Genomic DNA, 26,375 nt, shown 5'->3' with positions numbered 1-26,375 from the left:
GAAGTTTTTAAAAAGAACATTGAGGGGGCTGTTTGACTTTCATCTTTTCCTCTGACCTGATGATTTTTGCCTTATCCAGTTTTTCAAAGGAGTATACCATTAATCACCAAACAATCCCTATTAAAATATGTTGTCACCATTTCCAGCATGTGCAGTTGCACATTTTACTTGATCTTGGGCGAGGCGGGGGGAAGACCCTTTTTTAATAACTGGATGATCCTTTTTGGTGTCAGGTACTGATTTTATTTCAAGATGCTTTATTACCTTATTGCCTTCAATGCTGACAAAAATTTTGGCACTCGATTTGACACCAGTGCTGTTGGAACACTGTTGCTGCAGTTACATAACTGTGCACTTAGCTGCTGTTGCTTTCCTTCGTTTGCTTATTATGCTTTATAGGTTTTTAGGTATAGGAATCCTGGAAGTGCTCTACAGTACACAGCTTTCATGATCATGCCTGATTTATGAATGTTAGAAATAATTATTTGTGCTGATCCTCAGTAAACTTAGAGCTTTATTCCTTTTTCTGGATACTGTATCTTGCCGCTTATCTTGTCTTTTAGCATTTTAAAAGATCTTTGTATTTTTTCCCTTATATAAATGTAAAGAGGCCTGTATTGATTTATCTTTAAAAAAGCCTAACTCACTCTCATACAACTTTTATTAGCAGAGTTGTTGCATACCTTCGTGTTTTGATCTGTTAAGTACTTCCCATAAAGTATTTGTGTAATTTTTTGATACCACAATATTTTTGAATTTTTAAAAAGGGCCAGAGTTCAGACACTATTTTTGTTTTCTATAATAATCTCTTTTGATGGAATACTGCCAAAAAGCAGGCAAGATAAGTTCTTATTGCATTATCTGCATCCATCAGAAGACTAGCAGAGGAATGAAGCCTCAACAGGGCTGTTTTGAAGATCCCTGAGCGCATTCATATCACAGCTGCAGGCCCTGTGCTGGGAACTCCCAGGGCAGTCAGCAGCCTCACTGCTGGAAGCAAGCTGAAGGAATCTGCCTGAATTTAGATTTTCTATATTTTTTTGTGACTCCAGTGTTGCAGATGGGAAGGAAAACATCCTGAGGGAGAGAACATGGAGAGCTAAAGTTTTGGTTTGCAGTCTTTTCTCTCATTTGACATTTTTCTTTTGATATCTCTGTTATGTCCAAACTAATTACGCAGCTTTACAGATCAGTTATCTCCTGGATTAACAGACTTCTGCCAGTGTAATTATTAGACTGTCTTGGAAAAGATTTTGAGTTCTGCAAAGCAGGGTACGTAGGTTTGGCATGCAGACCCAGTGGCTGATACCCGTGCGTGGTAACGAGGAGGTACAGGTGCACATCATTGAATGGTTGCTTTTTTTCCACAACCTCTTTCTCCTCCCATAAAAGCAACAGCAAAGCTACCCCTGCCAAAAGAAGTAACTAGATTTCAAAGACTAGGTGAAGAAGGCAAGCACAAGAAGGGCTCAGTTCATGGAGTTACTCTGGTTTGTGTTGTCATGAATATAGCTATTATTTCAAACTTCAGGAAAAAATATCCAGGAAGAGGGAACCAGGCCTTTGTGGCTACCATGGTGATTGCCAGCATGTCCCTGTCTCATTTTGTGTGGCAGTAAGGTTTTTTTTTTTTTCCTTTGTAGCAGTTTTAGAAATCTAGACTCTCATATGCAGCAATGATTAAGAGAAGTCAGTGCGAACTTTGAATATTCAGCTAGTGAATTATGTTTCTGGCTTTGATTCAAAGCAGAGCTGTTTGATTTTCCTTACTGTGTTTATCCTTATCAAGATGACTTAATATTTGAGATCCAGAGGATAGTCTGGGTGTGGTGCATTGTTATCTTATTTATAATGCAGATATCATGCAAAAAGCAAAGCGGAGACCACTAATTGAATACGTGATCCTTAACTGCATCACTTCTGTAGCAAATATACCATGTGTACTAAATGAACAGAATTATTTTGGGGAAAAAACAGCCATTATGTAAATAGATGCTATATGTATAGACAACACAGAGAATGTTATACACTATTTTATACACTATGTTATACACTATTTTAGTGCTTGAATTATTTTCATTTTTCAAGCTTAAATTAGATTTGAGATATTTTGGGAGGTGGCTTTGAATAAGACAGGAAGATCATTTTGAATTCTGGATGGAATGAAATTAAAAATGATAAGATGGTAATTTTTTAAAAAAATGGTAACAGATAATAGTAGTTCAAAAGAAAGGAGAGGGGAAGCACTCTGGCTGGTTAAGAGTAGTAGGTCCTGTTTAAATATTTAGAACATCTTTTGGAATTGATAGCTTCTTCTGTTAATGTGAGTTTGAATTTAGGGAGAGATACTACATAGTCATAGATTCCGAGAAAACAAGTGAGGACTTAAAAGATGTATAGGAAGTTCTGTAGCATTTACAGGAATAAAGAAGGAAATTATTCAGCAATTTTCATGACTAAATTACAGAGGATGCCGCTCCTTATGGAGTTAGAGTTGTCTGATTAGAGAGTGCGATATGTTCTGGGGCTGAATTTTTCAGCAACCAGCAACACAGTGTTCTCATCCAAGAGGTGTAAGAAAATAATCAGTGTTGTGGAAGGGATTTATTTTTAGTTTGTCAAAGCTTATGGGTTGCTTCAAATTGGGAACTAGAGAAGATGGTTTGCAGTCTTTAAAATAAGACTGTTTTGATTGCTTTCAGATGGATCAGATACAGGCATTCAGTTGGAATCAATAGGTATTTCTTATATCATTAAAAAGCTTAATGAGATTTGAGGAGGGTTATTTCTACTCAAGTGAAAATTTACTCTTTTGTTATCAAATAGAACTCAAAAGAATTGCATGCCTATGCCAGCAAAATGGTGCCATGCAAGCAACAAGAAGAGTGCAAACAACAGACTCCAGCACTTCTGGAAATGCATTCAGAAAACTTATCCTTAGATTTTTTTTTTTTTACTTAATTTGTTCAATTTTATTTGCAGATAAGATTTGTAGAGATGGTTTCTCAGGTGAAAAAGTATGTAAGATAGAGACTTTTATTGAGTTACTGGAGACACAATCTTAAGGGACTTAGCTTTCTGTGCCACTGCAGGATACCCAAAAACAAATAATAGCAAAGTAAAAGTGAAAATGGTTGACCAACAACAAAAACAAAACAAACAGTCAAAAAAAAAAACATGCACACATGGATAGGGCTTTTGGAAACTGAAGCATGATAAAACATCAGTAATCTGGGGTAGAAATGCATAATGAAAAGGAAATATGCATAGCTAATTTAGTTTGTGTCCGTATGGTCCATGACAGGTCACTCAGTTACTGGTAAAAGAAAGGAAGGATTCGGGGCAATTTTATTTCTCAGAGGGCAGATTAACAAAATACACTTTTCTAAATTTCAGAATTTCAGGGAGAGCTTTAGTGAGGTGTAAGTAAAATGCTAGTGGGGACTCTGAAGAGGTAAGCAGCTCTCTGGTGCTGAAAGCTTTTTTTTTTTTTTTGGCGGGGGGCAGGGGGGTGTAAATGAAGCTTCTTTTGTATTATACAGCATCACGTTCTGTAATCCAAGACATTTTCTTTTGAGGAGCTTGTGTTGATAGTAGTTTTCCCAATAAAAAGCTGGGAGAAACAAGGGCAGAAATGTGCATTAGTAGTCAAAGAAACAGGACCTACAATTATACCTTGACGGGAAGTGGAGGGATACAGGAGTAAGGAGTGATGGCAGGAAGTTACATGTTGCAACACAGTAGTTTTTGCAGTTCTTATTTGCTTTGTTCAAGTTTCAATACTTTTCTCCAGTCTTTTGGCAGATGATGCATCATCAAAGACTAACCGATATGTGAAAACATTCACTGAATTGCTGTCAAGCTGGAAAAAGGCAGCTACAGGATTGGAATACACTGCTGATTGGTGTCACTGGGGATCTGTAGCACGCGTTATCTGTAAACTGGGTGATAGTAGATGAAGTTTTTGCATTCTGAGGCAAAGATCTGAGAGAAAGGTTTATTCAAAATAACCTTAATTTTTGGTATTATCTGTCAAACATTTAAAAATAGTGCAGGATGCTTTAGTATCTTGAATGCTGTATATTTTTATCTTTGGTATGTTCTGCTGTTATGAATGGGAAATTGACACACAAAGGATGCATCTGTTCTGTCATGTTGTAGTACTCCTGATTCCTTGTTTAATTTTGAATTCCATTAATTGCTTCCTTAATCTATCAGATATACCTCCCCCTTCCTTCTCCTAGTTTGCCAGAGATATTCCAGCACATCATGTGTGCTCTTGCAAGGCCTTAGCATCTGAATAGTCATCTTCCATGCGTGTCTAAAACAGGTATCTAGCAAGCTGCAAAGCAGCTATTGCATTTATTGTTTTGCTGGCGGCTTTTTTTGAGTACTCTGTGTTGCTGTAGGAAAAACATGAGAATTGAAAGGAATTTTCCTGCTCTGAGCATATGTTCGAAGGGAAGATGTGAATGTGCAGCTTTACATGTTGCTGAAATGGCCTCTACTGGGCAATGTCAGTTTAGAAAGCTCAGGAGAAGTTAATTAATCTTCAGGAGCAGCTTAAACCTGCTGTCCATAAGCTGGGTATTTGGTAAGGAAGATATTGCTCAGGCTGTAACTCCAAATCCTACGTCTATGTAGTTGCCTGAAAAGTGTTGAGAGTCTGAGAAAGCGCCATCCTTCTAAGTATCTGAAGCTCTGGCACAGATAAAGCATTTCTCTTGCACAGCATTCTCCATGCTCTCTTCATTCTAGTTGGACAAATGAGAATCTGAAGTGTTGCCCTATCCTTTTGGGAGAAGCAGATCGGGAGGGGTGGTGCTTACACCTTTTGCCTGAGGAGGCATAATGTAAAGTGAGTAGACTGTCACATTAACCAGGTGATAAACAGCAGCAGAGCATAGTGCCATCCTGGGTGGAGGACCTTCCCAAAGCACCTGTTGCTGTAAGTGCTGCCTCCCAGTCACAGCAAAAGACTTAAGTGTGGCAACTAGTTCTGCCAGGCAACAAGCTCTCACATGTTACGAACTGCATGAGCAGTTGTTGAGCATCTGTGGATAATGTGAACACAATGCATTTTCTCATCTGAGCTGGGTCAGCTGCTGTAACTAGTAGCTTCCAAATGATGCTTCTTGCCCTTTGAGTGCAAGAGAGTTATGCACGCTTGTAAACAAAATACTGGTAGGTCTTCAGTTCTTTGTGCTCGCACGGCATGACCCTGATGATATAAGTGTGTGTGTTTTGGTTTGTTTGTTTTTTTTTTATTTTTTGGTATAGATCCTGGGAGCCATCCTGTGTGATTTGCTAGGATTGGCAGGGCTAGGGAGTGATGCTGTTTCTAGTCTGTGTGTGCACAAGCCCCTGATGGCTCAGCAAGTGGAGACATCAACACTGCCTGATTTCATTGCTGCCTTTATTACTTCCCCCTTAGTTTCTTCTCTTTCTTTTTCTTCCCCTAGATTGTGATTAAGCTCTCTACTGCAATCTTGAAAAGAGTCTCCACTAACTAAAAGCTAAAAGCTGGTAGTGTTCAAGCTTCGGGGACAATAGTTACCACTTTGACATGAGGATGAGACATTTGAAGATGATAGGTTACAGGGTCTGATCCTCCTGCTGGGCCTACATTCTTGATCTACTGTTGATAGCCCCAGGAGACCTTTAAGACGGTGCAGTCCTACCAGTAGAAAAGGTAAGAGATGGCTTGTCACTGAGATTATATGGAGAGAAATTGTGGCTGTGGATAGCATAGAGACAAGCAAATTTCTTGGCCTTCTGCCTTCTATTCTTCTCTGTCCCATTTTGAAAGATTTAGTTGTTTTTGAAGTGGGTCTCCTCTGAACTGCTGGCAGCTGTAGCTGTACCCTGCAAATAGTGGCTGAAGAGATGTGATAGGGAGTGGCTTTTTGTATTTAACAGGGGTTCTAGGTGTGAGTAGGCAACAAATATAGAGAGCTGTAAGCACTGAGAGGTCATTAATTAACAATAATAACAACAACAACAAAAGTGGTCCATGTCCCTCCTGCCAAAACCTTTCCTGTGCCAAATAAAACCAGTCTGGTTCCTCCAGCCTCTTCTCAGAAGTCAAGAACTCCAGCCTCCTTATTTTCTAGGTAGTGCTCTGATAAACTCTATTTTGTCAACATCATTTTTTGTTCTAGGGGCCAAAAATTAAGTAGTTTCCAGATACAATCTAACAAAGGCTAAATAAAGTGGATTGATCTCTTTGCTTTATCTGTTGGTTGTGCTCCTGTTGATACAGCTGGTACTATTTCTTTTGAAACTTGTATATTTCTATATCAGGCAGACTTTTTTTTTTCTTTCCCCTCTAGCATACATAAATTAGAAGAATTTGGGATTATATCTTCTGTTGAAGCATTCTGGTTTTGCAAGTGTTATGTATATAGTTGTCTTAGAAGTAGGTAGTACTGCTTAGCATGGACTTTCTCACTCTTTATCAGCTTTTCTATAAAAGTAAACCTACTCAGAGATCTCAATATAGTTAAAACGCTCCTTTGCAGTTGCTAGAAAATGTCTGTTTTACAGAGAAAATGGCCTCATCTTCTGATAACTTGTCCTGTGTTCGGAAAGCAGTGTAAGAGAGTTGGGAGATTTTATCAGGAAATTTGTGAGGTCATGAGGGGAATACGGCTTTGGTTATTAAATCTGACAAAATACAAGCTCATTAATGACTTCACATGGGCAAGGTTCCCAGATGCAGATGAGCTATTAATGGGATTCTTTCATAGAAGTTGGTATTTATGATGCAGCAGAACTCTTTGATAATTTGTTGGTACTAATATAATCTTAAATGGAAAAAGAAAACAATGACACCAACCTACTTAAAAATGTAGGTTACACTGCTGGAATGAATACAGAGGTACTTGCCCCCTCAAACTATTACAGACATGAACAGAATTATATATTTAAAAAATGTAATTGTGGAAACTATTTTCCTTCTATTCTGAAACCTTCCAGTAAGTGATTGAACAGGTGAAATCAGTATTTTATGTTGTGAAGGTGCAGAACATCAATAGAGTGTGTTGCTTGGAAGCATAAAAGCTATTAACAGGAATCATGCTTTGTGATGAATATCACAGAGGATTGTTTCATTGTTTGTGGAAGCAAAGCAGCACAGGTCAGAAGGAGAGAGTTTCTTTGGATTGTGGACAGACAGTGCTGAGAAATCCTGTAATTAACTTGATTGAAATAGTGACTCAAACTATGTGTCAGATATTGTGGTTTTGATGCAGTGTTGGGCAGAAGCTTCTTCATTGGAACTTTTTGCTTCTTAATTGTGGGGTTTCTGTCTTCTACCCTTACATAAGTCTGTCTCCTGGTTTCTTCAATAGTTTATGGATCAGATAATCTCAGAAATGTTTATGTGCCTTTGTCTCCCTCAGCTGCCCCAGCATCACAGGTGCTGAAAGAATCTTTTTAATCTTGGGGGGAAAGCAGCACTTAATGTCCATTTTGAGTCTTGATAGCAACCAAAAGATTTCAATCATCCTAGCATAGTTTCCATGATGCTGATTACTCTCTACAAGAATTTGGCCACCTGCTGCAAAGGCAGAGTTGGTGTGGCTTCATTGATGGTGAGTGTTTTGGAGGCACAGCTGGTGGGCTGATAATTGCATGTTCATCTCTAATAACCAGCCTTGAACTGGATCCTGGAGCACTTGATCCTGTGCTGAGTTGTGAAGAGACAATAATGATTCAGTGGTTAAGCCAGTACTCTATTTTGTATTGTCACTTTACCTGGGTAGTACCTATATGTGTGGAAGTGGTATGTTTTTAAAGGCATGATCTTGATTTAATTGATTTACTGTACAGTTTGATATAACCTGAATTGTGTTTCTGTGTTTGAATCTTTTTATGACATATGTAGAATTCTACTTAATTAAAACTAAAAGAAATCTGCAGATTTTTTTTTTCTAAGAATGAATGACTTATGTTTTTACTCCTTTTTTCTTTTGATTATTTCCTTTGTGCAACTTGACTTTAATAAAAGCCATCTTGAGCACCCACAAATGAGCTGAATGCTGAGGAAATAGAGAGTAACAATATTTCCCTGGAGCATGACAATCTTTTTGCAAAACTTCCTGGTCAGTTGTACTGTGATTTGGAAATGTTGACCTGAAAACTTACTAGTTTATTTCTTCCATGCATGTCAGTACACACCTTCCTTGGCGGGGGTGAGGTATCTTTTCCAGTAAGTGTAAGATAGATAAATATTTCTATAATGACACAAAAATATTTTTCAAGCAGCTATTTGAGTTTTTTTGTAGCTTTGGGGAAAGTATTTTCAGAAAACAATACTGACCATCATATCACTGAATGTATCTGTAGTTTTTCTTCATAGTTAGTAAGTAACATGCAGTGGCATTTGAAATACTGCTATGTGGGTTGTAGTATTCCACTGGGAGTTTATACAGATATATCTGTCTTAAGGCTAAAAAATTCAGGGCATTAAATGTCCTATTTGATGAGGGCACTGTTTTGTTTTCCTGTGACCTTTTTCATTGTCTGCCAAATGAAGGCAATATTTTTGTAACTTGCAGAGAATTTTTCTAGATATTTCTACCTAACAACCCAAAAGAATTCTGTGGAACTAATCCTGGCATGCTCCACAAAAACTACCACGTCAGGTTATAATAGGGTGATCACACTGCGCAGTTGGTGATAAAATCTTCCGCTGTCCAAGTGTACTGAACATTAAGAGATTATGATGGATAAGCATTAGAAAATCTCCATAAGGTTTATTTATTTTTACCTACTTTTTTAGGTATTGATTACAAATAGAGGATTTGATTGTAAAGCTGCTGAGTGGGAAATGTATATGGTTAATTAATCACATAATAACTAAAGCCCCTCGGGGAGTGGGGCTAGAAAGGGTCTGCCAAAGGAAAAATAGTGCCATATGCAGATTGATTCTAGGAGCATATTTGGTGGTCACCCAGCACTGACACCCAGGTCATTTGTACAGAATATATGTGTTATAATGTGGATATTTTAGATAGGAGGTCTAAAATGTCATGTGTTTGATTATTTTCTCCTTTAGTTTCTTCCTAGTGTTCTGCAACAGAGTATGAATTTTTAATATTCCTTTTCGTTCTCTCAGCTTTCCAGGGTACAATGCTGTAGGCAGTCATTTTTTGAAAAAATAAGAATATCCCAGGCTTGACACTAGCCAGTAAGTAAGCTGACATTAAGAAAGGCAGCTTAAAATGGCCTCTACAATATAAGTACAAAGGTGTTCTGTTTTTTATTCACAGGAATTTTATTATTAGAATCCTCTTGATAAACTTTATCTTTTCTCATAATAGCAAATGGATCTTTATTTAATAATTGGTCATTTTATTTAATTATCCATTTTTGGAATGTTCATATTAATCATTTATCTCCGTAATCTGAGGTATTTTCAGTAAAGAAGAGAATCCTAAATATGTGAAGCTGTTTTTTTCCATAGGAAGGCAAATTTCTCAGCTTCCATAGTGACTGAAGTATAAACAGTCATGTTGGATATCTGACTTGCAACAAAACAGCAGAAAATAAAAATGCAAGATTGCTATTGGTAATTGTATTGACACATGATAGCTTCACTATCATGTGTCAATACTGAATTGTATTGAATGTCTTATTCCTTATACTAGTATATCAATACCTCAAAATATGTTGGATATATTTTGATAATGAATTTATCCTGTGAGTTCGCATATTCCACATTGGGTGGTGAAACATTCTAGTTTTAGTATGCAAGTTGAATGAAGCAGGCAGCAAGTGAGGAAAAAATAGCTTTCAAGTGAGTACCTTGTAACAATGGTATTCATTTAGAAGTATTCCAATAGGATTCTTTTAATGACCTCTTTGTATGAAGTTGTGTTAAGGGAACACAGAAATAGAACATTTTTCGCATCAAAAGTTCACATCTGTTTTTCATAGCTCTTGTTCACGAAAGGCCTAAAAATATTTAAAGGGGAATGTTTGGTTTTTGTTTATTCTGTGGATCTTTCTAGATATACCTGAAAGGATTTGGGAAAACTCTCCCATTGCATAGGAGAATGAGAATTTACAGCATTATCAATTGGTGTGATGACAGTCTTGTGTAGTTTTCATAAGCATGACCATTCTTTTTATACAGCAGAAATAATGAAGGATACAGGCTATAAAGAACTATTTTATTTCCTTTATACGGGGCCTGAATTTCATCAATATTTGGTTTTTATCAGCATTTGTGGAAATGAATATCTTGCTATTTCAATTTCATTATGCATTTGATTGGAAGTGTAAGCACTTACAGTGGTATTGCTCAGCAGCTGCTGGTTACAGGAAAGAGGTTTTTTTAAAAAAAAATCTATTCTTATATATAATGGATTTTAAACTTTAAGAAGGTGGTATCTTGATGCACTTATGCAGCAATACAGGTATTTAAGACTGGTCAGAGTGTGATTGGGAAGTCATTTAACTTTTGGTGTTGGAATGTATGTACTGTGATACTCCCTTGTATCTAGTTGTTTGTCAAAGATATGCACACTCTCAAAATAAAAGTTCTAGAAATATGTTGGTGTGTAAGGAGGAGGTTATTCTGTTTCTAATAGAAATGAAATTATTCTTGTTAAATATACTTTTTTATTTTTGTAAAGCATCAGCTTTTCTTATGCAAAAATTGAGTTTGAATACTATATGAAAGCATGCTGAGAAGTCTATAAGTATTCCTCCAGGAGAAATCTGTATGATTGTGAGAAAGAAGACAGCTTATCTCTAAAATAGTGTGATCATGTTATTTGCTTCTCTTGTTTTCTACTAAAATCTCTTAAAGCAAAATAGATGTCCTGATCTGCAAAACATGATATTCTTTTCCAGTATCTGTAGTCAGCTTTTTCATGCTGCCTGATGTGGATATATTCTAATATGGAACTGGATATTGGTTCACTGAAACAGATAAATAAATAGTAGTCTTTATGACCTGCTGATTTATTATGGATCCTAAATTTCATTCAGGATCATGTGCTAATTTGCTTTGAGTGAACCTATGTAGTTTTCAAATTTGCTAGATTTGTAGTCTCTATTTAAAAACACATCATGACAGTTTTGATTCGACATGTCTAACTTTATTTCATGCATTTTGTCACTTTTTAATTTATGAAACTTGCAAAAACTTATCATTAGGAATGTAATTGTCTGTCTTTGCAGGCAGTGCTTTCATGGGCTAAAACACTATATCATTACAGAGGTTATCCTGGGATGGAATGAATGTTGGGAGGAAGGAGACACAGAGCAAGTTTCTCAAGGGAAAGATAACAGTATAAAAGATACAAAGAAATAGAAACTATTTGTAAATGAAATTAGAAATTCAATTGAAATAATTGAAAGATAAATTTTCAAAGAATAATAAATGAGCAGAAAAAGATCTGGACAAGGAATACATGTCTCTATTTGAGATTACACTAAATTGCTAAATTTTCTTTTTTCTTACACTGCTGTGTACACACTTCTTGAAACAACTGGATTTGCTTTTAGGAGCTGAACAACCTGGTCTTGGTCTGTAACTTAGAAAGCAGGACAGTGAGTGAAAAGTTTTCTAACAACTATTTTTGTTCTATCCACTTAGTCAGCAAAAAGAGCCTCAATTTAAGACTGCAGTATGTACTAAAATAATGTGTACATCCACATGAATGACCTCCCAGGATTTAATGCTTCTTCTTGCTTATATATAGATGTGTAAGGACCCTGGCACTGTGCTCAGCATTTATCTATCACAACATGTGCTGTAGAAGTAAGGAAGTGCTTTCTCTATGACTGAAATGCTTCATTTGATGCAAATGTGTTTGTTTGATTTTTTTAAAAAGCTTGAAAAATTTTGAAAATGAGTTGGAATTTGAATCTATGCACTCAGCCCCCTACCTCACCCTCCAAGGAAAAGCTCACCTCAGCAGTTGTTCTTCTAGCATGGATGATGTTGTTGTTGTTGTTGTTTTGGTTTGGTTTTTGGGAGGGGTGGTTTATGTTACTTTTTTATTTATTTATAATCTGTCACATTTTGTTTCTTGAATATGAAGCAGGTGCTTGCAGTAGACAGGTAGATTTGATTAGTTAAGCAGTGTCTGTTATACAGAACAAAAGCTTTTCGCTGTACAGAAAGCATTATAGGATCCAGCCCTAGATCCCTTCAAACCTGTGAATTTGTCAGTGGCTTCTGTGGATATTGGCTGATGAGAAACAGGGCAATGTGAATACTCTGCTGCCCTACTTTCCCAGTTTTGTTGCTTTGTGCCTGGAAGTCAGTAATGTATTCTGCATCGCTGCAGGAATTTTTGCCGAAGATGCTCTTTTGAATATACATCCCAATGTTCGTTCTTGCATTAAAATATTTCCTTAGGCAAGTGCGAGGCTACCAAACTGTGCTGAAGAGATTCTGTGGTGTTATCACTACAGAGTGCATCATTCACGTTCAGATGGGACAGATGGTGCTGATTAGCTCTGGGACCTATGATCCAGTTTATTTGATATTTATTTTTTACAAGATCTTTGCAGTGCCTAGAAGGACATTTCTCATAATCTCACGTCTTTCTTTTTAGTTGAACACTATTGAACAGGGCCACATACACAATTGAAGTGTCAGGAGTTCCTGTTTCCAAAATATATTTCAAGCAGCAAACCACATGATTTAAAATCATCAAAGTAATTGTGTTTACCATGCATCATTTGATTAAAAATCAAATTAACCATGGACAGGCTTTACCTGTTTCTATAACCCAGGACTGCTCTCTTCTCAGCTTCTTTACCCGGTCACCTCCTGGTTAAAAGTTCTTACATGACTGTTTCATAACTAGATAAAAACTTTAATTTCCAGAGTGATTTTGCAGAGAGGCAAAGCAATTTTAGTCCTGTACTAGATGCATAAAACTATGTAAGTGGTTTCTAAGTAGTTTTCTTTTTAGTCAGGTAGAATGATTACATTTGTTGTCGTGTGATGCAAGTTGTTAATATCTAAATCTAATGTTCTTTGTTTTAGAGAAACTGGTTTCAATTGCATCCTAGAAAGGCACGAGAGACATTCTGCAAACCTTTTTGAACAGTGTGGGTTCGCTTCTAATGCACTGAAAAATAAAAACGTTAGCTCATATTTTTAAATATTCTCTAAAGGCAAATTTAAAACTGCCTAGTTGCAAAACACTCACAGTGGGTTTTGTATTTTAGTAGCATTCCTGTATCATATTTTAGGGAAGAAAATATTTTTTTTGTTTATATTTTAGGCTGTTGTTTTAAGGAGTAGCATATAAACAGGACATAAACAAAAACCCCACAATTACTTATTCAATGAGATATTCCCTTATCAATTAGGAATGTATAGAATTATTTGTGTACAGTTAGAATTTATTCTATACGTATCCATGCACATCTGTATACATAAGTGTGTGGAGTAATTCAGCAAACAAAAGCTAGCAAAGGAAACCTACTTTAGGTCACAGGGGAGGCGGGTAATCAGATTTGCAGGTTATTTGATAGCTACGAGAAGCACGATAATTGAAAACTGGTCAAAGAGAGCTTCTCCTCCTATCTGATAATAACTGTCAAAGCGTAGCCATAAAACAGTTTCATTAGTGTTCAGGGCTCTCTCACTGGATCATTTTAATGCACTGTGCAAGGCAGTAAGACCTGCAGTATGCCCATGCACATGAGCTATGCGAGGCCGTGGCGGGAGGTAGGCTTGCGGCGGCCTGGCGTGCCCCCGCGTCACCTAGCCGCCCTCGTGCTTTATGAGCTGCAAAGGTGTAAGAGGTTTTTGCTGCTCATGGATATGCTTTTTTAGCTTGTCTCTATCATTACGGTATATTTAAGGAAGTTTTAAGTAGTTATTATTTTTGAGGGTTATTTTAAAAAAAAAAAAAAACCTTTTTTTTTTTTTTTTTTCCATTTTACTAAACCCAGATGGGTGTTGATGGTGTAGACTAAATATGCCATTAGTGGTTTCGGGTGGTGTTGCCTATGCGTGGTTGCAGTGGTACAGTCCGCTGTTCCTAGGGCATGTGATTTCTGCTTTACAGGTCAGTGCTCTTTTCATTGCCCTAATTAGATTAAGTCCAAAAATATAGTGTTCTACAAAGACAAAAAATAGAAGAAATCTTGTTGTTCAGTCAGCTCAGACCCAGCAAATCGCACAGCACTTTTTTTCATCTGGTTAGCCGATAGCATGGTAATGTATTGCAGGCAGTTTCCCTAAAACACAACTTTTAGAATTTGGTATAAACATTCTGTAGGCAAGGATGAGAAAAGTCTCTTGCTAAGAAAGAAACTGAGGGAACCTTGAATTCTGGTTGCTGATCCCATAGGATAGTTGGCTGTGTGTTTGACATTGGAAGTTCTTCATGCTGTAGGAACTAGTGGTAAATAGGAAGGGGCCTTTGCCTGGGTCTCAAAGTATGTGGGCAGCCTTCGTGGGCAGCACTCTCCTGAGGTGACAAGGGCTCTATGGGGGGCTTTCGTGGCTGCTGTGGTCGTCCGTGGGCAGTGGTGCGACCTGGGCCCTGGTGAGGGGGCTGAGCCACAGCCCTTGTGCTCCTTCATTTGCAGCCATTGGCTCGAGGGGCACTGAAGGGGAGACTCCAGAGGCCAAACATTGTTTTATTGGCAGTGATGTTTCAGAAATGCACTGAACACATTAGGGCTGCTTGTTTCCCTTCTAAATAGTGGCTACCTTTGCATGAGTATCTATCAGCAAACGTTTCAACCTCTTGTAAGCTGGTATTTCTTTCCAGGGACCTTGCCAAAACACAAATCTGTGCTGAGGCAGCACAAATCTAATTAGCTAAGACTGACTTCATTTTCTAATTGTAGAAGTTCTGTCAAGTGTATTTAATGCTGAGATATAGCCAGCCTAGCAATGGCAAATTGCAGTGACCAGAAAACAGCACAGTTCCAAAAATGTCATCATCTAGAAAAACTGGTATGAGGATAGCCTGGCTCTGCCACCCATTGCGTTAGCGTGGTGATGGCAAGATCGGTACTTCTGAACCTGCGCGAATAGATCAGCAAAATGTATAGAGTGGACTCAGTTTCTGCTTTTAATTTGGTATCTTCCAGGAGGCTTTGTGGTATGTTAGTGTAGTTACGCTGGACGGGTGTAAGCATGTGCTATAAAGCATGGTTCAAGTTTCCTAAGATGGAGAATGGGCCAAGTCCAGTCTGTGCAGTCATCATCCTGCTTGGTAGTTGGAAATGAATAGTGTGCTGAAGCTTCCTGAAACGCCAAGTGATTTGTGAATTTATCCTTTCCCTCTTTTTACTGCACAAACACAGCTCTGAGGAAATGATGCCATCCTTTATTCATAGATGACTTTGTTTGCAAGGTGACAGGAAAAAAAAAAGTTGCAGAAATGAAAAGCTGTATTTTGGCAAAGCATTCAAAAGACATCTGATCAGCCTAATCATTTTTTGCAGCAATTGGCTTGCTTACTATTTGGGGGGTGGGTAATTGCAGCAGTGTATAGAACACAGTTTTTAATGTTAAAATACAGCTATGTGGAAAAGCAGGTGTTTGTGAAAATGAGTAAACAGTAACCTTACGTTATTTTTGTCTAGACAGTAGCCTTATTTTAGATGAAGATAATGTTCCTTAGTTGTAATGTATTATGATCCCTCCTTTTTTTTTTTCTTGTTATAGGATCTGTGTTTACACTAAAAGTTCAAGTAAACGACATCATCAGTCATCAGTTCCTGCAACAAGCAACTGTAGAGGTGTTTGTTAATTACACGAAGACAAATTCTACTCTTACTGGAAGCAATGGAGCAGTATTAATAAAGGTTCCCTATAAATTAGGATTAAGTTTAACTATTGCATCATACAAGGATGGCTACGTGTTAACATCTTTGCCTTGGAAGACTGGGAAAATGCCAAGTGTGTATGCCTCTTACAGTCCCATTATTAACCTTTATCTGTAGGTGATAGAAATGTTTCTCTTCAGCAGTTTGTCTATTAATGTTAACTGAAAATGACAGAGTAAAATTAGTTTAAGGAGATTTTGCCTGCCAGTGCAGATGAGAGTGCCAAATCTGTTAGGTTTCTCAAAATTTGTTTTTAATGTAAAAGCTGAAAACATTCCTGTCTAAGTCTAAGTAGGTTATATTGCTGTACCGTGAGAGTTTTCAGAGAAGTTGTTTATCGACTTAATACAGGGCTGGCTCTGTGTTTTTACTTTGTCAAAAGTCATATTTTCTCTAATGATTCCTGGATGTCTTAGCTCAGCTATCGCTCTGGGTGCTTTTGCCTGTTGTTACAGGTCCACTTCAGCAGTGTTTCCTCACAAGTCTTCCTGTATACAACAATTTCACTTTGGTTTTGAAAAATACTTTTGTAATTCTGAAGAAGAGAGCAGTGAGGTGGGCTATCTATAATATTCTAGCCACTTCTTTCTCAAGGGAAAACAATAGTGCCATGTTGATCTCCCTGTCTAACCAATGTAACTTATGCTTTGCACTAGAGGAGTTACTTATTTATCCAGTCTTTAGAGACTTTCATCTTTTTGTCTGCTTTCTTCATTCTTTCACAATCATGCAACCTTCTAGAAGATTTTGAGATGCTTGCACAGTGATGTAACATAATGTTATCATTTTCCACAGTATACTCGTCTGTGACACTTTCGCTATTCCCACAAAGTCAAGCTAATATATGGCTGTTTGAAGATACTGTTTTAATTACTGGAAAATTGTCTGGTAAGTTCAGTATATGCAGACTGTACTCTAAACACTTTGTATGTGTGCACATTTCCTTAAAAATAACTTACTGAAACCAATTGATATTCTCTAACAAGAGTAACTTTGTCAACCTTTGTAATCCTGTGTGGAAAGTAAAGGTTACTTAACCAGTGGCTTTTTGAGCTATCTTTTCCACAAGAAAAAATAGATATCACCTACCTGCTCTAGGGCAGATTTTCAGTTAACTCTGTGGTATGACAGATACAAAACTAGAAATTTAAAGCATCTGGAGAAAGTTTGTTAAGGAAAAAATCATGTATTCAATGTATTTCAGAACAGTGATAAAAACACTGGTTGTCTTTTTACCATCGCTGTGTCAAAATATTGCTCTCTTTCAGATGCCAAATCTCAACCAAGTGTTCAGTTTGCAAAGTTTTTAATAAAACTTCCAACAGATTACCATTTTACAAATGTTACAGCCTACCTGACAGTGCCAGAGCAATTTTTAAAAGTGGATGGCTTTTTCTACACAACAGGAATTCTTCTAAACAAGTCAGGTATAGTAGAAGTCTTATTTAAGATTTTTAGTGTATAAATTGGGGGAATTTGAAGAAGATAGCAGAAATGCAGCAATTCACTTTGGATTTTTTTCTCCATTTTCACTAGAATTCTTTGATCTGGCTTTAGGAGTTTTACACCTAGCATAAATATTGTACAAAGGCTGTAATTTGGCTTGCTGACAGTTCACCTCTGTAAGCTTGTTTAAGCATGGTAGTATGTTTTCTACACACCTGTTTACTGAAGATGATGCAAATGGTTTGAGTCATCATAACTCTGTGCTTACGTAGTTGGACCTTTTAATATAAAGATATAACATACTTTTTTAATATAGTGATAGAATAGCATATTTTCTCATGGATATTTTTGATTTAGATAAATATAATAATGTCTGGAAAATCATACTGTATATGGTTCCATTTCCCATTGTTATTTTCTTTCTAGTGTGAAAGGACCCAGAGCCATGAGACTTTTAAAAAATTTTTGTTTCAACATGCGATGAAGCATCTAGTTAATTCATGTGAACTTTGCATGCTCTCTTTAATTTTCATTGAGTTAAAATCATCACATATACCGTTATTTCCACTTACATACATACTCACAGTACCTTTAGGTGTTTCACCTCTTTAAAGCATGAGATAATAAAATAGTGTTTTTTTCTTTTCCAGTTTTTCTTTCACATCTGTCTGGCATGTGTGTTAAATTATTCATGCACTCCTAAAGGAATAGGCTTCCTTCTAGGGCCAGTAGAAGCTAATTGGTATCAGAACAGTTTTTTCTCCAGCAGCTTCCAAGAGCTTGCATAGATTTAACATTATTCTGGTACTTAATAATTCTGTTTCAGCTTCTCTTCACCATCCTGTCACACTGTGGCTTCTGAAGTGTTTGCAAATTAGTGTAAGGAAAACAAAGGAAACAAAGTTTCACGCTGCACTACTGTAAATTCTTGTATGTGCAGAGTTTCCTCTGAGTGCTTTGACAAGTCTTGTGATTAACTATTCAGTTAACTTTCTAAGTTGGTGGTTGAAACTAATCCTTACAGAAAAGTTCATTGAGAACTATCTGACTAGGGGAAATGTAGCAGCTGTATTTTTGCAGCATACCTTCAGTTTTTGTTATATATACTGTAAACTACAATTACACAAATATTCATATGTTATCTGTACTTCACATACGTAGTTTTAACGTGTGTCCTAAGCTGTCTGAAGGGAAAATCCTTTCCTCCTCCTACCCCTGCCATCCGATTTTGCTGACTGATTCAGCTGTGTTGAACCCATACGTCAAAGGTCTGTTTATCTTTTTACCAATTTAGCAATGACTAAATGTACTTTTATCACAAAATTTAAGAAGAAGAAAAGTTTTTTCAAAACTTGAAAGAAGTTTGATCAAGTTTAAGTGATGTTTAACTGTGTAGCTGGTCCTATGAGAGCTTTCCTTTAGTTATAATGAGAATTGATTCTGTATTTATTTTTAAGAGCAACACTATGAAAGGAGTACTACAGACAAAATATTTGTTTATATTTAGGTTTCAGAGGCATTGAACTGTCACCCCTTGCTGCAATATGTGTAAATGTTCTTTTGGCTGGGAAAGAACTGAAAGTCAACGGTCCTATTCATATTACACTTCCTCTTCCTACAAGTAGTGTAAAATCAGGAGATGCTATTCCTGCATGGACATTTGATATGAAAACTGGTAAGTGAGCAAAGTTATTGGTTGTTTCACATGGCATCACAGAGAGGCAGATTAGAGTGTAAAGCAGGCAGCGCTAGGTGGGGTGTGTGCGTGGGGGAAAGTAGGCATGTGGGCACTGGGATTGGGTGAGAGGAAGAGCGTGGCAAACTAACCCACCATAACTAATGGCTTTTGCTCTTGTTTGGGGGATGTTCTCTGATAGAGGTGACTGTTTATGGAGGGTGTGTAGCAAGGTGTAGCATGTGCAGAGCCTTGGCCCTTCACTGCCACTTTGTGAGGAGGGAACACAGTCCTGCGGATTAGGAGAGAGACATTTCCAATGTAACTTGAACTAACTTCCTCATTTTCTTCCACTTCCCCACATTTGCTCTCTAGGCAACATTCACATTTCTGTTCAGTTTTGCATGCTTATTCTTAAATGCTCTTACTTTTATTTTATGTTTAACTTGAAATGGTAACGGAGTGGTGGCTCCATGCTGTTGGCATGCAGCAAGGTGTTGATAGGCACTTTTGAACTCTGAAGTCATTGAGTAGTAAGTTATAGGAGTAATCAGACCTTCCGCATCAGTACTGATCAGGAAACTGGTCTGTTTGATGTTATTATGCAGTTTTGGTCAATGTGCACCAGAAAAAGGACAGAAACTGCTTTCATACATCTACATGTGCAGTGCTCCACAGTGCTACTCTAAAGGCAGCATTTGTTCATAAATGCTGAAGGTTGTGTATCAATTGATTCTTACTAAGCAATTTGGATTTTAATAGATCTAAAAAAAAAGTTTGCATTGCAACATGAAATTTAGGGTGACATCTTTATGAATAATGTCATTTAGAATTAAAAGGCAGTAAAACAGAGACTATGTGCTCACTCATATTCTTAATGTGTGCTGTTTTCTGTCAAGTATTTGGGGGGAGATATAGCTTGAGCACTTCATAGAAGCATAAAATCATTATGATTGGAAAAGACCTTCAAGCTCATCGAGAAGGCAATGGAGATTATATAACTTCACTATTTTTCACAACAACTCATGCAGTATCACAAATGGTGCACATCCAGTGTGTTAAGCGTGGTTTTGTCTCCTCTCCTGCATGCTGTATTAATTGCAGAAGCTGCCTTGCCACCAAGCCTGCCTCCTGCATTGCCAGGCAGGTCATGTGCAATCCGTGGCCTAGCAGCCCTTCCCTGCTCCCATGGAGCTGCCACTGTGTTGGGGTAAAAGTGAGGAGAGCTGTTCAGGGCAGGCCTTGTTTATCCTACTGCAGTTTTTTAGATTATTTTGCTTGTCCACTAAGTGCTCCTAGCTAGTGTTAAACTTCTGGTCATTTGCTTAAATTACCTGTTCCTTGATTTAGGCTTGGGCTCCATACATGCTTAAGCTTATGTAATAGAATTTCTTTTTTTTTTTTTTTCCCAGATGATTGTGTGCATACTGAAAGATATTTGTTACAAGGAAATGAGTTATATGAAATTAGTTAAAGCAACTAATAATGGTATTTATTTTTGTTTCAAAGTAAATGTTGACATGATATTTGCATGAAATTGTCAAGAGAGAAAGTTGCATGTTTAACTAAAATTTTACAATATAGAGCATACTGGATAAGTTTCCATTTGCTTCTTGTGACCTCAGGTATTTCTGATTATTTAAATTAAATTGCTGATGGTTTTAGCTATAGAGGAATGCTACACAGCATGTGTAATACTGCCTTTTTGCAGGTGCTTGGGTAAACCGCGGGCTGGGAATGGTAAAGGAAGCAAATCATCAATTAGTATGGACCTATGTTGCCCCACACTTGGGCTACTGGATAGCAGCTCCACTGCCTGGAACAAGAGGTATTGCAAACAACTAGAAAAGAAACTACTGAATAACCCAAATAATGATGGCAACAAATGGTTTCCTTTAACAATAGAAAGGGAAAAATGAGATACACTTTCAGCATAGCTTGGTCCCAGTAAATGTCCTGTTATTTAGATCTGCTGCATGGTTGGATTTTGCTAATTCATATACAAAAAAAAATTCATATGAGATTCTTGCAGGAGTTATGTGATGTCAAAATTGAATACTGGCTCTAGACAAAACAGAAGCACTAAACAGAAGATATAGAGCATACTTTTAAATAAGTTTGGAAATCTAATTCCAGTGTAACTTGACTGGAATTGAGGTGATGTTATGGCAGTGCTTCAGTGTTTGAGATGAATCCTTGAAAGTCCATTACATGTAACTGCAGCCTGCGTATTTCTTAAGCTTGCTGAGACAGCAAGGTGAAAAGGGATGGAATGAAATAGTGTTATAAGAGCACAAAATTACTGGAAAAGTGCGGTGTAATTTGTCAGACAGCTGTACACACCAAGCAAAATTCTTTGGTTTCTGAAAGCTAATTCTTATCTGGTTTTGTCTTTGAAAATCTAGAATCCATTATTAGTGCAGTTTCCAAGGACATAACAGCCTATCACACGGTGTTCCTTACAGCCATTTTGGGAGGTACTGTTGTCATTATCATTGGATTTTTTGCTGTTCTTCTTTGTTACTGCAGGTAAGTAAGAACTAAGTTGTAATAAGTTCAGCATGAATGGCATTCAAGGAAAATACGTAGCCTCTTCTACTTGAGAGTTGTTTCCTCAGCATTATTCAAAACAGTGTTTGCTCACTTAATGCATTAAACTGTAAGGTAGCATAATCTGTGTTTCTTTAATAATCTTGCTGATTTGCAAAACTTAAAATTAAGTTTGTGACATCATATTTCACTAGTATGATATGACTGGTAACTTCGTACTAGTTACTTGTCTGAAGTAACTAGTTACTTCAGTTATTTATCTCCTGGTAGTAGTTCCTCTACTAGTAACTTCTACTAGCAACTAGCAAAATCTAGTGTTCAAGTGAACACTGTTCTAGTGAACAGTGCAGTATTTGCTAGCATGCTGTACAGTTATCTTGCATTTCTTTTGCATAGGGACAAATGTGGTCACCAACAAAAGAAGGAAAAAAATACAGCTAGGCTGGAGATTATAAAAAAAGACCAGACGACATCAACAACTCACATAAGTCATGCCAGTCTTGTCAAGGGGTCTGTAAAACTAGAGGATAACTCACAATTATATGCACCGAAGATTTCTTCTTACAGCCCTCAAAGACAGACATCTGCAGAAACAGAAGTTGGAAAATCACGGGACAATTTTAAAATCTACACAGAGGATTCTTCTTATCAGTCAACCTGCCAGACTGGTCAGTTGAGAAATTCAACCCATTCCGTGGAGGCTAATGCTGGAGTTAGACACTTCCAGCAGCCAAAGCATGTTAACATTTCCCAGGCTGCAAGGGACATTCAAGACCCAAATAGATACCTTCCACTGAAAGAGGAAATGTATGGCCTTTCTCATATCCCTGAGCACCTAATGCATATTTACAATCAACCGATCGCTATTCTTCAAACTTCTGACCTTTTCCACTCACCAGAACAATTGCATGCTGCTAAGTCAGCAACTTTGCCAAGAAAAGGGCAGTTGGTATATAGCCCCATGATGGAACCCATGAATCGAGACAGCTACATGCAAACACTACCCAAAATGCCAGGACACTCCCATCCACAGCCTTCTGCCTGCAGGGATGAACCAAGTACATTAGACGGTGAACAGGGCCTATCCTCTCAAACATCAAAGTGGAGCCGGTACACTAACAGTTTGCTGGAATCTGTCTCTGTTCCTGGCACACTGAATGAAGCTGTTGTAATGACTCCATTTTCATCCGAACTTCAAGGTATTTCAGAACAAACATTGCTGGAACTCTCTAGAGGAAAACCATCCCCACACCCTCGAGCATGGTTTGTGTCCCTAGATGGTAAACCAATAGCTCAGGTGAGGCATTCCTTTATAGATCTGAAAAAGGGCAGAAAGACAGAGAGCAATGATACTAGCCTGGACTCTGGTGTGGACATGAATGAGCATCATCCTGGTAAGAAACTGGAAAGAGAGAAAACTTTCATTAAAAGCATGCCTCATTCTAAGATCCTTTACTTGGAAGATCTGGATTTGAGTAGCAGTGAAAGCGGGACCACTGTTTGCACTCCAGAGGACCAGGCTGTGAGACACATTCTGGATGGAGGAAATGGGCCTGACACAGAACAACACCATGAGGAAAGTCTGAGAAGAAAAGCTGTAATAGGAAATCGTGAGTCTAACATCCCTCTGGCGAAAAAAAGGGAGAGACCATCTATCACAAAAAGAGATAGCCAAACCAATATCTGGAAGAAGAGAGAGGAGAGACCGCTTATTCCTATAAATTAAAACACATGTGCTTTGTGGTGTTGCTCTTCCTGCTGGTTAATGCCCTCTGGGTTTCATGTATCATTTTGCAGTGCTGGGTTGACAATAGAAGCATTGTTTCCTAGTGTCAAGAAAAGTTACCTTTTTTTAATATGCAGACTGAGTTACTATAACTTCAACCGAGCAATTGATATTCAATGTGATTTGTTAATAGAGAAACGTTATGGTTAAAATTTTCCAGTTCCTAATTTTGGTGTCAGTGTAGGGAAGAGATACAGTTTAATTAGCCTGTTGCTCTTGGATGCATCTCTCAGAATGCACAGTGAGAAACGTAGGCACATCTTTTTTTTTTTTTTTTTTTTTTTTATACTTGTTGCTAATGTGTTGGTAGAGTGGTTAATGCCATTCCCCAGCCTTGTTCCTAATAAATGTGACCATCTGTACAGTATTTTATATGTAACCTTTTGTAGGAATATGTCACTACTACTTTGTACAAAGTTTCATAAATTAGTCTCAAGACACCAGCAGATGAGCTCTGTTGGATTTATCCGCAAGCTCCATGGCAGTGCTGCCCTCTCGCTGTATGCCTGGCAGAAGATACGAAGTGTACGAGTTCTGTGGCCTCTCTCTCCCCAGTCCCTGCTTAACTTCAACCATTATCCATTTCGGTTTAACCTGCTTTGTTGTGAATGGTGGATGTTGAAGACCAGCGCCTGCTATAAAGTGTCTGCCTCCACAGAAGAGGACTGGTGCTGATAGCATTTTAAGCTGCTGCTGTTACTGCTGCTTCCAGTGGGCTTGTTTTGACTTCATTATCAAAAATAATCTTCTCTTCTGCATGCTGTGGAGCCAGCTGTGCTCTGAATCATAGTCTTTTACTCCCATCTGGCCCATAATGAAAAAGTATGCAAGTTTAGACAAATTGTGCTTTTTAAGATCATCAGAGATGATCAGAAATTTATTTGCCTACATTTTGCCAGCCTGAGCTATTTTTTGTTGTAGGCTGTGTGTCACAGAGGGGTTAAGACTTCAACAATTTTTTTTTTCATGAGCATGAGGAAGCGGATCTCAAAACTTTGTCTGTATACAATATAAATATTACTTATGACTCATCTTGGAGTTAAATTTTTTCCAAAAGTCATGAATGCATGATATGTAACAAAAGTATGTATAGAGGAAGGAAAAGGCCATCAGAATATTCTTTATTTTTAATGTTCATCTTGTCAAAGTGATGGATTCAACTTTGGCTAACAGAAAAGTAGATGCGCTCCTTACTGTGCTTCGTATAGTAGACCATATATCTGGGACTTTTGGGCTACTTCCCTGGTGAAACAAGTCCCAGCATTTGGTGTTTGGCAGATGGATTATAAATCCTTTAGAAACTTTAGAAAATATTTCTTATATGGCCTGCAGTATTTAGGATTCTATACTGAGACCCAAACATATGATGCCCGTTCCTAAATTGAGGAGTCAGGTGCACTCCATGGTCTGCCCGGCAGTCCCTGCCCCCTTATTCACCAGGGCACTCTCTGTGTCCACACTTCAGGATTTCTTTCCACAGAAAAATAGGCTGTGCAAGGAGAAGGTGCCTATCTCGATCCAGCCCAGACCTGCAGTCAGAATGTGACCAAGGGTGGCCCCCAAGAGGAGGAAATACCCTATGCAGCTGGTGGCCCCTGAATCTCTTGCTCAGGAAATGCTACTGCTACAGAGGTCTTTTCTGCTGGAGGTGTCTGGCACTGCTCCTAGAATGTGCAGAGTCACCTGAACAGTAGCGGCAAGACATCCATGTCCCTGCCTTTCTTCTGACATGCAGTTGCTTCAGGAACAAAATATGATATTCCTGATGAATTCACAAAGGTGAAGCTGCTGCAAAGTAAGTTTGAGAGGTGTGTAACTAAATAGGTAATTTTGTTTTGCCAAAAAAAAAAAATCTAGTTTAGTTATACAATCCATCTTCAGAGGTGAAGATGGCTTGCTGTATTACCATGCCTTTGGTAGTGGTTTTTAGGTAACTCATTCTTCAACAAAATATGTTTTTTCAATAGATATTCAGTTCCATTGGATTTTATTTATGATATAATTTAGAGCCTCTTAGAGTGGTGTTTTTATCCTTTATTTTGTTACATATATTAGGAGTCCGTTCAAATTTGAGCATAGTCTCAGAGATAATTTGACATTGCCTTGCCCTTAGAGTTGTATCACTTCTGAGGAGACCCTTTTCAAAAAAAGGAATCCTATCTATTCTTCAAAAAAAAAAAAAACCAGAAAATTATTGTCAAGCCAAGAGGTTTTGAGATACTAGTCAATCTTAAATGGATCTGTCTCTATTTTTGTTCGCTCACAGCAATGGAAATACCCTGCAGATTACATGTGCTTATAATGTGATTTTTCATTATATAAACCAAAAAGAGGTAATTCCTCAAACTCACTTCTGTCTTTAAAAAATGAGGGCAACAGTAAAAGGCTTTCATAACTGTAAGTTCAAAAGAATGAAGTTTTGCACTCCATGTACCTATTTTGCATCAGAGTAGGTATGTGTTCACCAAAGAAGGATTGAAAATGTTGGAAAGCTCAGCTGCAGGAGGAGCACATGAGAAAGTGCCATGCCTGGAGATGCGCTCCATGGGGCAGGTGCCTGGCACGGAGCAGAGTGGCCGTCAAGCTTGCGCCCTCCGTCTCCCCAAGCTTTTGGCTGTCTGCGTTCAGTCACGTTTGACCCCGTGCAGATGGTGGTATGAAATGTGCCCTTTAAAGGTCATGGGTAAATAAGGGACACTCCAGCTTGTAGCCAATCCTGAAAGTCAGAAAGAAATGGACCTTACAAGAGCTGCTTGCTGCTAGGCTTCTCAGGAGGAGGATAAAAAATAAAGTAAGGCTTTCTGAAAAACAGGCATCTCCAGACATCTGTAGGAATGACCACTCTGTACATAACGCGCGTGTGCCGGCAGGTTCCGAAGGAGCGGCAGCGTTGGGCTTTGCAGCACGCCTCACGTCAGGGCCTTGCCTGTGGGTTTGTATCTCTGCTCGAGCATTGCATCTCCCTTATCTAATGTGGACGTGAGCATTTCTTTTAGTGAAGCAGTTAAACTGCACAGGGATTAAATTCTCTAGTAGCTAATTTCTGGGAAGTGTACGCAAGGCTGCCTTCGTTGCTAGTGGTTGCTTCTGCTT

At 38.0% G+C, this 26,375-nt stretch overlaps 1 protein-coding gene across 1 annotated transcript; it reads left to right on the top strand.

The window, feature by feature from the left end:
• Positions 1 to 15,648: 15,648 nt before the first annotated feature.
• On the top strand, positions 15,649 to 23,649 carry FAM171B (family with sequence similarity 171 member B; the record flags this gene model as incomplete). Its single annotated transcript, XM_010219213.2, has 7 exons — positions 15,649 to 15,898; positions 16,621 to 16,713; positions 17,094 to 17,252; positions 18,779 to 18,946; positions 20,658 to 20,774; positions 21,352 to 21,475; positions 21,893 to 23,649. Coding segments are annotated over 7 exons (2,241 nt in total), but the record flags the coding sequence as incomplete, so codon positions are not given.
• Positions 23,650 to 26,375: the final 2,726 nt, after the last annotated feature.

Source organism: Tinamus guttatus, unplaced genomic scaffold (assembly GCF_059628265.1).
Source record: "Tinamus guttatus ecotype Peru unplaced genomic scaffold, ASM5962826v1 Tinamus_guttatus_pri_ptg000260l, whole genome shotgun sequence".
NCBI lineage: Eukaryota > Metazoa > Chordata > Aves > Tinamiformes > Tinamidae > Tinamus > Tinamus guttatus.
This window is presented reverse-complemented; position numbering and strand designations above follow the sequence as displayed.